The sequence below is a fragment of the Chenopodium album genome, chromosome 1, assembly GCF_948465745.1.
Source record: "Chenopodium album chromosome 1, dcCheAlbu1.1, whole genome shotgun sequence".
Lineage (NCBI taxonomy): Eukaryota > Viridiplantae > Streptophyta > Magnoliopsida > Caryophyllales > Amaranthaceae > Chenopodium > Chenopodium album.
This window is the reverse complement of record NC_137834.1, coordinates 11,419,721-11,435,456: the sequence shown is the minus strand read 5'-3', so window position 1 is coordinate 11,435,456 and position 15,736 is coordinate 11,419,721. Positions and strand designations below refer to the sequence as shown.

The following is a 15,736-nucleotide window of genomic DNA, read 5'->3' as shown; positions in this document are numbered from 1 at the left end:
AGTATGTACTTGAATGGATAAAATTGATTGTAGGACATTTTATGATTATTCTTCTTCAGTCTTTAATCTTTTGTTTTTTGTTTCAAAGGTGCATCTGCTTTTTCGATGCTCCTTCGCCAGTTGTATAACGATTTTCACGACAAATGATTGGATATATACGAAGTATATTTTTTTTTGGTACAAAGGATTGGAAAGATCTATGTAGGGTGACTTTAATTTGTGTTTCACGTGTATTCGTTTAAGTGTTTTGAAGTAGAAGGAAAGAAAATTGTTAAGAGTTATATGAGATCCTAGAGTAATATTACATAAACCCTATAAGATTAATAAGAACGTAATGATACCCCCTATAAGATTAATAAGAACATAATGACACTCTGTATTATTTAATCAATCATAATATCAAATTCTAAGATAATACTTATGAAATAATAACTTATTGTTGTGTAGAGAGTAGAGACGTTTTAATTTGTTCAAAAAAAATATATATATATATATATATATATAATACTGTGTTATTTGTTAACATAGGACTTTGAGTGTTGAAAGGTTAATCAATTAGATAATACAATTATGAATAAAAATTTCATAAAAATAAATGTATAAATCTAACAATATTAATTTAATTTTGGGAATATCCTTGATTATTAAGAGTAAACAAGGGAGTTATTTTATTAGTCCGTATCAAATACTGTGTTTTTTAAGGGGAGATTAAATGAATTTTTTACAAGTAACTAAATGATCAATTAAGACTGTATAGGAAGATATGCAAGACGGGCCGACATCTTTTATAAATATAGGTCTAAACCCAGTGGATTTGAGAAATGGGCAGATATGTTTGGTAAAGCAGACATATCGGCCTGTCGATAATTGGCACGTGGCAACAATGGTTTGACACTTGGCATGAATATCTTTGCATGCTTTGTAGCCACCTGTCATGGCATTTATTATAAATAGTAGGTAAGGAGCCATTAATGAAGGTAATTAATATCTTTCTCTCTCTCTCTCTTTCTCTCTCTAATTTCTCTTTCTTCATCACAAACTGACTTTGTCATCGGAGTGGTTATCCCTGGAACACCCCAGGGTTAGCTAATCCTTTCTCTTTGTGTAGGTTCACGTCTGGCCGATATGAGCTTTACGGGTTTTATACTCGTGCTTTGGACTTTTGGACCGGGTTGTCGGATCCTTGCAGGAACAATTGGCGCTAGATGGAGGGGAGCAGTATAATTGCTTCTATCGCCTAAGAACCTCACATCCTACAACATTAAAAAAAATGCCTGAAAACCAGAGTACGCCGATAGCCGAGAAGGTTGTTAATCGGACAATTAGAATGGGAACGGGGGTACCAAATCCAGAGATTGAAATTGAAGATGAAACCCATACGTTAGAGGGTAACCATTTCCATGTGTCGTTAACCCCAGAAGGTCAAGGAGAAGGAGAACAGGATCCAATGGCTGAGTTCACTCTAGAAGAGCTCGAAACAGCAGCAAGGGTAATGACTGCCATGAGTAGAAAAAGGAAGGAGGCTAAGGCAACTCAAGATGGGGAAGGGGTGCCGATTACTGGTCATGGCAATCAATCAAACCGGGCTGGAAATTCACAGAGGCGTCGACATGAAAGGTCGCCGACAAGGTCACAGCCGGCTCAATGGGAGTCAGAAGTTCAGTCTACAGGTCCCATTGTCAGCACCCAAAACCAGCAGTTAGGGGCAGTGCAAACGATAGTCCAGTTGAGGGCATCGCCTTTTACACAAGGGATCTTGGATCAACCTATGGAAAAGATAAAGATGCCAACGTGCCGCTATGATGGAAGAGGGGATCCAGGCCGGTATATAACCTCTTACGAAGGGCATATGATCTTGTATACAAATTCAGACGCCGTATGGTGCAAAGTCTTTCCGACTACCTTGACTGGGGCAGCGGCAGATTGGTTTAACAACCTGGGAAACGGAACTATAAATAGCTTTAGAAAATTGACAGAGATGTTTGTTGGGCAATACATCAGCAACAGTGTGAGACAAAGGACTTCAGGGGAATTAATGGCAGTAGAACAACGCCCAGATGAATCTTTGAGAGACTATATCAGGCGGTTTAATAATGAGGCGAACACAATCCCAAAGTTGCAGCAAGAAATAGCCGTAATGGCTCTCATGAACGGCTTGAATGATTCCAAGTTCAAGCGATATCTCACAAGGAAGAATTTTCCTACGTTGGCAGCTGCCTTCAACAAGGCACATGATTATATAAAAAGTGAAGAGTTGATGAAGACAATCAGTAAGGGTATATCAGCTGGAAGGTATCAGGCTGAAGGAGCGGCCTCCGGTAGCATGAGGACAAGGGTTCCTGCCCCGGGAAGGGGTGGAAGTCGGCAGGAGGCAAGGGCAACAAAGCCACCAATGCGATACAGTTCATATACCCCCCTTAATACACCAAGGGCGGCAATCTATGCAGTAAATCAAAATAGGGAAGGTTGGATGAGGCCGATTCCAATGAAGGCAAAACCTAGAGATGCAAAAAAATATTGCATGTTTCATAGAGATGTGGGTCACTATATAAAGGAATGTACGCAGCTGAAGGACAACATAGAAGAGTTGATAAGAAAGGGTCATTTATCTCAGTACCGGCTAAATGCGAGTGGAAGCCAACCGCCACCCCGGCAACTTGAAAGGCAGCAACTTGAGGTAAGGCCAGAAAGGCCGCAAGGAATTGTGATCCGACAGGGAGGTGGAGGAATGCCGCCGTTATCGACGGGAAGAGGAGTTGATGTGATAACCGGAGGGCCAGTGCATGGAGGGACGATCAGTGGAGCAAAGAAGCACTTATCAGAGCATCGTCATATAATCAATTCCTTAGATACCGATAGCCGCCCCAGGCCAACTTTGATCCCAGATGTTGTGTTCACTGAAGAGGATACAAGGGGGATAGTCTTTCCGCATGATGACCCGTTGGTACTGATTACAAAGATTAATGGAGCTGACATAAAAAGAGTTCTAGTAGATGGAGGGAGTTCGGCCAATGTCCTTTTTATGAAGGCCTTTAATGAGATGATGATAGGGAGGCAATACCTGACGCCGGTATCATACCCAGTTATTGGATTTAATGGATCTTTAGTACGACCAGAGGGGAGCATAGTCCAGCCGGTACGACTAGGTGATGGGCCTACAGCGAGGGATATGATGGCAGAGTTTTTGGTAGTTAACGTTCCATCGGCTTATAATGCGATCATTGGAAGGCCGATAATTCACGATATCCAAGTTGTTGTATCGACATACCATTTGACAATAGCTTATGTGTCAAATTTGGGAGCCGTGGAAAAAGTTCATGGGGGACAAGTTATGGCGAAGTCTTGTTATTTAACGGCTTTGAAGAATCCGGTTGGAGATGGATCAGTACTGAGTAATCCTAAAAAGGAGTTGGAGCCCACAGTACGTGACTTGTCCATGGGTAACTTTGATACAAGGCCGGAAACAGCTCCGAGACCGTTACCGGGAGGGGAAACGGTGCAGGTTGAGTTGCAGCCGGGTGACTCCAGCAGAACGGTTAGGGTTGGAGCCGATATGGATGTTGACATGAGGTGTAATCTGATAAGCCTGTTGCGTGAAAATGCAGATGTCTTTGCTTTCTCAGCGAGTGAAATTCCAGGAATACACCCAGGGGTGATAGAACATAAATTGAATGTCAACAGGGGGTTCAGGCCGATAATACAGAAAAAGCGCAACTTCTCTACTGAGAAGATAGAAGCTATACAGGCTGAGGTTAACAAGCTCTTAGCGGCTGGTTTTATTAAGCCGTGCACATATCCGGAGTGGTTGGCAAATGTTGTCATGGTAAGAAAGCCGACGGAAAAGTGGCGAATGTGTGTCGACTTTACCGATCTGAATAGGGCATGTCCTAAGGATTGCTATCTGTTGCCCCGGATAGATAGACTGGTGGATTCCACTTCTGGTCATGAGATGCTCAGTTTTTTGGATGCGTTTTCGGGGTATCATCAGGTCATCCTTCATAAGGCCGACAGACAGAAGACGGCCTTTATAACGGATGCTGGGGTGTTTTGTTATAAAGCCATGCCGTTCGGGTTAAAGAATGCTGGGGCAACATATCAGAAATTAGTTGACAAGGTTTTTGAGAGACAAAAGGGCCGGAATGTGGAGGTGTACGTGGATGACACAATTGTTAAAAATAAGAAAAAGCAGAATCACATAGCAGACTTGAGGGAGACATTTGAAACTTTACGAAAATATCAGATGAAATTGAATCCCGAGAAGTGTATATTCGGAGTCAGATCAGGGAAGTTTTTGGGCTTCATGGTCAGTGAAAGGGGAATAGACGCAAATCCTGATAAGGTGAATGCGGTGCTTGAGATGAAGCAGCCAAAGACGATCCGAGATATACAAAGATTGACTGGCCGAATGGCAGGGTTAACTCGTTTTATCAGCAAATCGGCTGATAAGGCGCTTCCCTTTTTTGTGGTTCTGCGGAAGAACAAAGTGTTTGAGTGGGGTAAAGAACAGCGGGACGCGCTAGAGGTGGTACGGAATCACTTGAAATCTCTCCTGACGGTTGCAAGGCCGGGAAGGGGGAACGGTTACAATTATACATCTCAGCGTCTGCAAAGACGATAGCTGCAGTGCTGGTAGTGGAGAGGAAGAAGCAACAAATGCTGATATACTTTGTTAGTCATGTACTAAATGCGGCAGAACGACGGTATCCAATAATTGAGAAAATGGCGTTGGCAGTGGTAGTTGCGGCAAGGAAGTTAAGGCCCTACTTTGATGCACATCCGATAGATGTTCTAACGAATTATCCATTGGAGAGGTCATTACACATGATGGATACATCAGGAAGGTTGCTGAAATGGGCTGTGGAATTATCGGAGTATGAGATACATTATAAACCCAGGGTATCAATAAAGGCACAGGCCTTGTCAGACTTCATAGTAGAGGCCTCATATATGGATGAAGAGGAAGATATAGGCACTTGGCAGGTTTCAATAGTTTGTAATTTAGTGACCAAAATTTAATAAAGTTTTTAGTGTTTTCTCTTCTTTTTATACGCAAAGCAATCAAATACATATTTATCTTATGACATGTTTGCTATTGCCAACATATAATGCCACAGGTATCTGTGGATGGATCTGCGACATCAATGGGATCAGGGGCTGGCATAATCATAACGTCACCAGATGAGCAAGTATTCGAATATGCAATAAAATTTAAATTCAGAGCAACGAACAATGAGGCCGAATATGAAGCAGCGGTGGCAGGAATCCAGTTATCTCTTGCGGCTGAGGCAAAGCGTCTAATACTTATAACTGACTCCCAACTCGTGTCAAGTCAGTACAATGGACATTATGAGACACGGGATCCAGCAATGATGAAATACCTAGAGAAGGTAAAGCAATTAACAACACAACTGCAATATTTTGAGATAAAGCTGGTGCCGAGAGCTCAAAATGCGCAAGCAGATGCTTTGGCAAGGCTGGCAAGTTCGAGCTTTAATAACTTAGAAAGAACTGTAATGGTTGAAATTCTGGATGAGAAGAGCATAAATGAAGCACCAAAACAGATACTTTGTATTGAAAGGGCCGCCCAATGGTATGATGACATACTAGCATATCTCATACATGGGGTGTTACCGGCAGATAGAGGAAAATCACGAAAGTTACAGAAGGATAGTGCGTGGTTCGTTATGCATCAAGGGCAGTTGTACAGAAGAAGATTTTCATTGCCGCTGATGAGGTGCATAGGTGATCTTGAGTCAAAAAAGTTGGTTGAAGAAATACACGAAGGAACATGTGGTAATCACCTCGGGCCGAGAGTTCTATCAAGAGAAGCAATGAGAAGAGGCTACTACTGGCCGACCATGAATGAAGACGCAGTTCGATATGTGAAAGCATGTGAGAAATGCCAAAAGTTTGCGCCAGTTATCAACCTCCCTCCAAATGATTTAACGCCGATATTGAATCCAATTCCTTTTGCGCAATGGGGAATGGATATAGTAGGGCCATTTCTGTCAGCAACAGGCAGCAGAAAATTTTTATTAGTAGCTGTTGATTATTTCACAAAATGGATTGAAGCTGAGCCGGTAGCAAAGATAACAGCAACGAAGGTAAAAAAATACATTTGGAAAAACATTTTCACAAGGTTTGGATTGCCGATGGCTATGGTCTTCGACCATGGATATCAATTTGATTGTAAGCCGGTAAAAGAGCTCTTGTCAATGTACAAAGTTAAATTTGCGTATGCGGCAGTGTGTCATCCGCAGTCAAATGGACAGGCGGAAGCGGCAAACAAGCAAATAGTAACGGCAATTAAAAAGAAGATAGAAGATGCAAAGGGGTTATAGGCTGACTTGGTCCCAGAAATATTATGGGCTGACAGAACAACGGCTAAGGAAGCAACAGGTGAATCACCTTTTACATTGGTTTTTGGAACAGAAGCAGTAGTGCCGGCAGAGGTAGGATTGCCGACATTTAGAGTTCAGCACTATTGCGAAGAACAAAACGATCTTTTATTACGGCAACAACTGGATTTCCTACCGGAAGTACGCGAAAAAGCGGCGATAAGATCGGCAGCCTATAAGAACAGAATGGCAAAGGCTTACAACAAGCGTGTCAATCACCGACCTCTTACTGTAGGAGATCTTGTACTGCATAGAACAGCTGCAACCGGGAAAGGGAATGAAGTCGGAAAGTTAACGGCAAATTGGGAAGGACCTTATCGTATTAGAGATATGGTAATGCAGGGTTCATATTACTTAGAGGCAATGGATGGAAAGCCATTAAAGAATGTATGGAACACAGCTGTACTAAAGAAATATTTTGAATAGTATGTTGTACTTGGAAATATAAGCAATGTTGAGTATTCAGAAACAATAAATACAAGCAGTATCAAGGAAAATTTTTCATGATATAGGCATCCTCTACTTAACAGTAATATCGTTATGTAGGATGGACAGCTAAAAACCACTTCCGCGAAGTCAATGAGCTTATAATTGATTCGCGAGGTTGTTGGTTCATTGTATAATACCGGTTAAATCGGTTCAAGTATATGCTGAATTGAAGCGTAGCTTTGAATACGATCGCCGAGAGGATACTTCACTGGCTACAACTATAGCGCAGTAAGTGATCAGGGCTATGCAATGAACCAGCAACAAGTATATATAGTTATTTCTTAACCATATACACTGTGGGGGTAAAATGGATATGGCATCCACGTATAAATAGCATCTGTGTATAAATTTGTGTTTGAATTATTTTTAAATACATAAGTTTTTCTTTAGCTATGGCGAAATTGCTGATAACTAATAAAGTCAATAGTAAAATTTGGCAGTCATAAGGCGGTGGAGTATATATATAAAAAAAAAGACTTTAAAGTAAAAAAGAAAGATGATAGCTGATAAAGTAATTTAAAGACGATAAGGCAAATGTAGAAGTGCATGACATGTTAAAAAGTTTCAAAGTAATAGTCAACAGGCATCACCACAAAAAAGGGCATATGCCGATATAGCAGCATTATGAATACAGAATCTAACAAAAAACAAGTAAATACAGGATTTAAGTCAAAGCTGATAAGGCCCAAAAACACAAGACCCGCAAGAAGATGCCGGTGATGACTGCCCGCCCCGTTAAGCTTGTGTACCACCAGAAGCTGGAGAATCCAAGATGCTGAGATCTGCAATACCCTCATCTTCTGCTGGAGTAAGATTAAAAAGATCTTCGTCTGCAAACTCTTGCTCCTCAAAGCCGGATGGGATCTTGAAAACTTCCTCGTTAAAGGCCTTTTCAATGGCAGTCCAATCCTCTTTCTTCCAGCCGACAGTATGGGCGATACATCTTTGGGCAGCAGTCCATCCTCCGTCAAAGCGGTTCTGAAGTCGTGTACAAAACTCTCGAGATGTCAAAAAGCGTCTAACTGCTCTTTGACGGACTCTAGGTTTATCTGCTTCAAATCTTTTGATTTTTTCTTGAAGATCATGAATGGAGCCCCTGGCAGCCTCGAGATCCTTCTCAAGAGTTGAAGCGCGGCTGATAACTTTGTTTTTCTCAGTAATTTGAGTCTTTAATTGTTGCACTTCTAGCTCGAGATCTTTGACCTTAGAAGCTGTTTCCCTGAGAGATGACATCTCAAGATCATCTCTTTCTTTTGCTTCCTTTAAATTTTGCAGAGCCTTATCAGCGTTGTCTAGGGCTGTTTGAAGTGCGTTTTGACTGGCAGAAGATTGATGATGTTGTTCTTGGTAATACCGAAACATTTCAACAAGCTCAGTGCCAGACATAACGGTCTGTGAAGTAATAAAAAACGAAAAGTTAGTAAAAAATATATATATGCGTAACGATAAAAAAAAAATATATATATATATATAAAAAAATATATATCAGGGCATAATAGAGTAATAAATTAAAGGACAAGAACCTTCATCATGTTAAGCATATGCATAGCAGCCAAAGGGCCGATGACACCAGCAGGCCTATCCATTGGGAGGGTCAAATTTCTTAAAAGACGATAACCTAGAGTTCCACCTAGCATAGGGTCATCGGTGATAATTGACTCGTTCCGACATGCATCTATGGCAGGTCGCCATTTATACCCAGAGTGGCCGGGAGGGACAGAAAATCCGTTGAGAACAACCTCGGGTATCCTCTGGTTGGGACGCTCGATCCATTGATTGGATTGGTAGATAAGACCAGGAGCACTTGTATCGGAACCGCCAGCGGCCGTGGTAACGGTTCGAGGAGCTGTTTGGTCCAGTATATTAGGTTGAGGTAGGGTAGGAGATTCAACGTTGGTAAAGTCCTCAACGTCAATTCTGTCAATCACCTTTTTGATGATTGCTTCAGAACTCTAAACAACCGTTTTTACCTGAACCCTAGGAGAAGGAGGTTTATCCTTATTCTCGGTCTGATCCTTTTTGCTGCGATCTTCAGGATGCCGAGTAATGCCTGATCTGGGAAAAGTGCCCCGCCGGTTGTCCAGAGAAGTTAGTTTCCTTTTCTTGGCGTTTTCGTCAGCCATGCTCTCGGCTTTTCTTTTGGCACTAACGGTCGGAGTGCGGCTGCAATGGGTTGTAAGAGTATCGTATAAAGGCTTTGTAGCCTTAGGACATCGTCTGATAACTCTCTTGCCGTCAGAGGAAAGCCCTAGCAATTTGTTATCCAACTTGTCGACACCTACAAAGAATGTTTACATAACATCAGAATCATATTATGAATAGACATATACAAAAAAAATATATTAAAAAAAACTTGACAAACAGACAACACAATGGAAAAAACTAATTACTGATAAATAAGTTAATACCATAGTGGTCAGTCCAACAAAGACCAACGTGAGATAAAGGGGCGTTGCCGAGAATATATCCAGCATTCGGCACCCACACCTTAGGAGTGATACGAACCCGACCGTCGCCATTATCAGATTCGATAATGTCAAAATGGTTTACGGCCCTACGCTCATGTTTGCCGAGATTTCTCTTAGGAATAGATTCAAACCTTGGATGGGGCCGAAAGAATGTCCTTCTGAGTGGGAAGTCATCAGGAACTGACATAAAAAAGAACTTGTCTTGCCACCCTTTGCAGCTTGATAATTTAGGGTGAACGGTATATTTATGAGGTTGGGTATATAAAGACCACCACCCATCCGACTGGCCATCTCTCTTTAAAGTTAACAGCCGTCTAAATGCATTAAGGGTTAATGGATAATTTCTATGAAGTAAAAACCAAATAAGGGCAATAACGGCACGGATGGTGGGAGGGGTAAGCTGTACAAGACAAACGTTTCATGCCTTTAGAATTTTTGCCACAAAAGGATGAAGGGGGAAACGGAGACCGAAATCAAAGTGCTTAAGGTAAATGGCGATATGGCTGTCTGGGCAGTCAAGCACTGAAGATCCAGAAGGTGGAAGATAAAGATCATACCCGTCCGGAAGCTTATAAAATCGCTTGGCACGCTGGCAATAATCCTTTTCTAAAGCCGTTTGCCTAAACTTTTCGCTTATCTTTGCTTCAGCGACTTTGCCTTTAGCAGCTAAAACAATAGGCTGCCGGAATTCCGCCCCGTCGGTCTCAGAGTTATATCCTTCGTCAAGATTCTCTTCTTGAATAATTTCGGCCATCATATCGATTATGTCATTCCTATTATCAGTATTAACACTGTCCTCTTGAGCATCATCATCACCTAAGACAGAGTTAATGGCCGATTCATGAACTGGAGATGGTTGATTTCTCTCAGCGTTTGGAGTTTCCGCATCATCAGATTCGGAAGAGCTAACAACTTCATCTTCTTTAGCCTTTCTGCTCGACTCAGCCTCTTCAGCAGCATCACGAGCAGCAACCTCAGGCTGATAGCTAGTATGCTTAACTCTTGGCATAGTATTTATACCTATATGCCCCACGTTTGAGCCGTATTGGTCAAATTGAGTATTAGCAAAACTCCTTAAATGATAACGAACACTGACCGGTTCAATCTCAAGGATTTCAGTATCTTCCGGTATGTTAGGGTTAACAGGACGGTTTGCTTTTTCACACTCGGCTAGCAATTTATGACGGTAAAAGGCCTTCTTTTGTTCTTCTACGGATAACGGCTGAAAAGGGTTGTCAATGTTGTCAGAAAGTGAAGATGTAGTTTCTCCAGTTCGACCAAGGTCTTTTCCTAAAGATTGTCTAATAAGTCGGCGCCTAGTAGTGTTAAGGGTAGGTTGTTCTTCTTCAATACTACTGTTGGACATCTAATTCTTGGTTTATAGACCTCAAAGTGAAAGGGAACAAAATTTAAAACATGCAATTTGGTCTCTTTTAAAAAAGAAAAAAAAAGAAGAAAATAATTATGAAATTAACCAAGAACTCGAAATCAAAATTAGTCAATTGGGATTAAAGTTTCGTGAGTACCTTAAACTATTCGCCAACAATGGAACTCTCCAACAATTATCTGTGGTGTCGATAGGACTAGCGCAGAAGGCAGATGATAGCGCGCAAAGAAGGTATTCTAAATCGTAAACCCCTTTTGTCGAAAAACTTTCTCAAGAATGTACCTTGTTTATCAGGAAATGGCAAGAAAATTGGGTAAGATGAATAGAAAAGGTTGCGAATAAATTGTTAAATACATAATTAAAAATAAAAATAATAAAAAATAAAAAAAAAACGGTTGAAGTGACAACCGTGTCAGAAATCTAACGGTTCAAAAATTTGAAAATTAAAATCACAGATTCACAGATTAATGACACGCCTGTCGATACTTGGCACGTGGCAACAATGGTTTGACACTTGGCAGGAATATCTTTGCATGCTTTGTAGCCACCTGTCATGGCATTTATTATAAATAGTAGGTAAGGAGCCATTAATGAAGGTAATTAATATCTTTCTCTCTCTCTCTTTCTCTCTTTCTCTCTCTAATTTCTCTTTCTTCATCACAAACTGACTTTGTCATCGGAGTGGTTATCCCTGGAACACCCCAGGGTTAGCTAATCCTTTCTCTTTGTGTAGGTTCACGTCTGGCCGATAGGAGCTTTACGGGTTCTATACTTGTGCTTTGGACTTTTGGATCGGGTTGTCGGATCCTTGCAGGAACAAAGACAATAATAAAGAAGCAAGAACATTACTGTCATAAATGATGGAATAGAAGAAAGAAGGATAATTCATTTACTCGTATATTTTAACTAGGTTAGTCTCATGCAATGCACGGTTTTAACATTTGAATTTTATTCATTTATTTGGATTATAAACAAAAACCTAAAGTAATAAATCGTTAACATTTTCATTAAGATAATTTGGGATAAATGAAAGACATGATGTTAATGTAAATATTCTAATTGCATGTTATACAATGTACTCCTTCCGTTTTTTTTATATGCATCACTTGGGAATGCACATAGTTTTAGGAGATAAATATAATATTTTGAGTGGGTGAATAAATTATTATAATAAAAATATGATGGGGACCATGAAAGAGAAAGTATGTGAGAGAGAATAGATATTTTATTATTTAAGTGGGGACATAGAAGAGAGAGAAATGATAAAATAATTTGAGTGGGGTTTAAAGTAAGAGAGAGAAATAATAAAATGTAGTATAGCTTTACCAAATATAAAAGTGATGCATATATAAAAAAACACTCATAAAAGGAAAGTGATGCATATAAAAAAAAAAAAACGGAGGGAGTACTTCATATATACATTAAATAAAATCTTATTTATAAGACAATGATTCAAAATTAGCTTAGTGACTTTTCTTTTTAACAAACAATTCAATGTTTTAAAAAGGAGTCGAATACTCAAATTCGTACAATTATCTATACTAATATATTAAAAGGCGTTTATAAGAACGTCCACGTGTCACCATGTCACTAACTCATGTGCCACATAAACCAATCATTACGCCATGACACGCACTTACAATAAAAAAAAATGTTGTCCACAAGATTTGAACACACAACCTCTAAATCTAAAATTAAGTGTTTTACCACCAAACTAAGTTATTTTTTATGTATTCTTTTGAATACAAAATATTAATATGTAACAAATGACAATTCAATATAAACAATAAATTTAATTACAAAAAAAAATGAGTTTTAAATTACAATCTATATTAATGATCAACCCTATATGTAATAACCCGGGGCATCGCCAGGGCTCCAAAACTAGTTAATAAATTATAAGAGGAAATGTAGAGTTTGTAGGACATAAAGATAAATAAAAATGTCAATTTTATTACTGTGTAGGAAATCTTGTAGTTAATCAGACACTGAGAAAAAAATTAATGTCATTATTAATCATTTTGGCGGAAAATGTTTTTATGTGAAGTTGTCACATGGAGAGCAGTGATGTTAATGGTTATTACTTAGTTATTGTTATTATAGACTCTTGTATAGGTATCAATGTATCCGGTGGCAGAGCTAGGATTTTTACGATGGTAGGGCACCGTATCATCTAAAACCCTTTTATCAAAGAATGTTCATAATATGAAGACTCAAAATTACTTAGCAATCATATTTGTCAAACCTTTATTATTCAAAAATACATAATATTACCCCTATTTAAGGCTTTAAACAATAACCTCGCTCATATTTTTTTAGATCTTTTATAATAGTTTTGGAATCAGATAGATCTTTCGTATCAAATAGGATTATCCAAAATACTAATTATAAGGATTTATAACTAATAATTCAAGTATACTCGTATATGTAAAAAGAAATGTTAAAATTAAACTTGACTATTTTTCAAGTTTTGAAAGCATATTATTATATCATCAATTTCATTATCTTAGGTAGAAAAGTAATCTTGCCCAATGTGATCAAACTTTTATGTTGGTAAGTTTTTGTGTTATTTAGAAAATTAGATAAAAAGGACATTAAGAAAAAAGAAAAAAAGGGGGGGGGGGACATTAAGAAGAATAAACAATGAGATGGAAAAAAAATAACAAAAATGTTGGGCAAGAGATTAAAACCCATGACCTTTGATTGAAAAGGTAAAGCTCTAACCACTAGGGTACTAGTAAGCTATAACATAATAATGCACTTTATATTCTATTTAAACAAAATTTAGACAAACTTTTTTTTTTTTTTTTTTGAAAAAACCTGACAGGGCACGTGCCCTACCAGGACATACTGTGGCTCCGCCACTAAATGTATCATATGGGTAAAAGATCTAATTTCATCGGCTCTATACCAATTTCTCCTTTAATTTCATTTTGAATTTCTTTACTCAAATCCATTTTATTCAATAAGTTGCTAATACTTTTTACCAATCTTACATTTTTTTTAATGTAAGATACATGATGGAGTTTAGGTACATTTTCTCACAAGACCGTGACCTAAACTATCAAGGAGTAAAAATAATCAAATTTACTATCTAAAGTATTATCTATATTTTGATGATTCGAAATAAAATTGTAACACCACGACCCCAAACTGACTACTCCCAACCTAGCACGCTTAACTGAGAAGTATCTTATCATATACTGTATATGAGCTCCATAAAAGAAAGATGCATCTTATTGGTATGAGTTGTATATTTAACTCATTTAAAGCAATCATGAGGGTTTTTACATACACCCCCACTTAAAAACGGCAACGCCTTCGTTGCGCCTGGAATCCCGAGGACCCCAGTATTACGCCTAATGGCACTTGGTAGCCAAAGTGTTACATCTAGTATAGATACCGCCATATGGCCCCAGAATTCTCCCACACTAGGTGATTGATATAGAATTTATTATCCACGATCAGCACGCGGTCGCAAGGTTACTCTTATACCATTTTTGTCATGAAATGTGCATCAAGGGCCAACAATTATCCTCAAAGACCAACACGGTTAATTTTTTTAACTGTCGCTTTTAACTGTCACAATTATCGCTTTTAACTGTCGCAATACAATTATTTTTTTTTAAAAAATAATAGGATATAAAAGGTCGGCTCCCTAACCCTAATACTGAACGCCGCTCAACACGCACTTTTCTAATTTCTCTCTCTTCTCACTCCTCTCCACTTCTCTTTCTTCTCACTCTTTTTCTCTTTCCTTTCTCTTAATCAAATTTAACGATCAAAACTTGAATTTTCCTCTTCAATTACCCCTTTAAAATTAGACGTAATAGAAAATTCGAAATGCAGCATTTTGGTTGAAAAAAAATCAAGAAAAATACCTCTATGATTTCGGATCTGTAAAAAATTGGAGGAATATTTTGATTTGTAACCCTATTCTCTTTTCTTTTCTCACGCCTCTTCACCACCCTCTGTAACTTTTCGAATTTTGGTATAAGGGTTTGAGAAACAAATGAATTTGGTGTTCATGGTCAAATTCGACCATAAAAATTCCAGATCTGGATTTTTCGTGGTCGAATTTGATCATATAACCCCAAAGAGGAAGAAGTATTAGGAAAGGTTTTTTTTTCTAAAAATTTTGTTTGTTTGTATTTATTTTCGATTTTTTTTGTTTTATTTTGTTTTTGTTCAAAATTTATTTGAGTTTTTAATTTGTTCGAATTCCATTTTTTGGGTTTGATTTTGAGTTTTCGTTAGTTTTGTTCGATATTTAGGATGGGTTAAGGTGTTGTCGTTGATTTTGTTTTCGAATTTCCTTGTTAATATTCTTTGAGGGTTTTCATTGATTTTGTATTCCTTGGTTTTTGAATTTATTTTCGATTTTTGTTGTTTTATTTCGATTTTTGTTTGAATTTCTATTTGAATTTTGGTTCGAAGTTTTATTCAAATTTTGTAGATTTTGTTTGTATTGGTTCGATTTTTGTTCGAACTTTGTGTGATTTTTGTTCGTTGTGGGTTTTATTTTTGTGGGTTTAGTTTTTTTTTTTTATTAGTTTTTGTGGGTTTGATTTTGTTCGATTTTTGTTCAAATTTTTGTTAGTTTTTGTGGGTATGACCGTTTGATTATGTTCGAATTTTTTTGTTGATTTTAATTTAATTTTTGTTCAATTTACGGGTTGATTTGTGTAATTTTTGTTCGAAAATTTGTGGGTATTTTTTGTTTATTTAATTTTGTGGGTTTAATTTTTTTGATAAATTTATATGTTTTTTCGGGTTAACGATGGGTGGTGGTGGGTAAAGTTTGGAAGTGGCTGCGTTTTTTTTTCATTTTTTTAAACTTTTAGCGATCGCTTATGATGGTCGCTAATGTCAGATTTATGACTGCTCCTTTAACCAGTCGCAATTAGTAATATTTACGACCCTTTTTCAATCGATCGTTGAAATTAATAAAAACGGTCGCAAAAAATCTGCGACCGTCAACCGGTCGTAATAAT

General features: G+C 38.2%; 2 protein-coding genes across 2 annotated transcripts; both read left to right on the top strand.

Annotated features, from left to right (window-relative positions):
• Positions 1 to 1,270: 1,270 nt before the first annotated feature.
• On the top strand, positions 1,271 to 4,618 carry LOC145628308 (uncharacterized). Its single transcript, XM_081680595.1, has one exon. The coding sequence runs from the start codon at positions 1,271 to 1,273 to the stop codon at positions 4,616 to 4,618; it is 3,348 nt and encodes a 1,115-aa protein (XP_081536721.1).
• Positions 4,619 to 4,719: 101 nt separating this feature from the next.
• LOC145628298 (uncharacterized) lies at positions 4,720 to 6,824 on the top strand. Its single transcript, XM_081680592.1, has 3 exons — positions 4,720 to 4,980; positions 5,115 to 6,235; positions 6,377 to 6,824. Exons 1-3 carry the CDS (start codon positions 4,720 to 4,722, stop codon positions 6,822 to 6,824), a joined length of 1,830 nt encoding a protein of 609 aa, XP_081536718.1.
• Positions 6,825 to 15,736: the final 8,912 nt, after the last annotated feature.

Coding starts and splice junctions, on each gene's coding strand:
- LOC145628308 (XM_081680595.1), top strand. CDS start 1,271: ATGCCTGAAAACCAGAGTACGCCGATAGCCGAGAAGGTTGTTAATCGG.
- LOC145628298 (XM_081680592.1), top strand. CDS start 4,720: ATGGCGTTGGCAGTGGTAGTTGCGGCAAGGAAGTTAAGGCCCTACTTT. Junction 4,981..5,114: donor AAGATATAGGCACTTGGCAG/GTTTCAATAGTT, acceptor ATAATGCCACAG/GTATCTGTGGATGGATCTGC. Junction 6,236..6,376: donor ATGTACAAAGTTAAATTTGC/GTATGCGGCAGT, acceptor ATGGGCTGACAG/AACAACGGCTAAGGAAGCAA.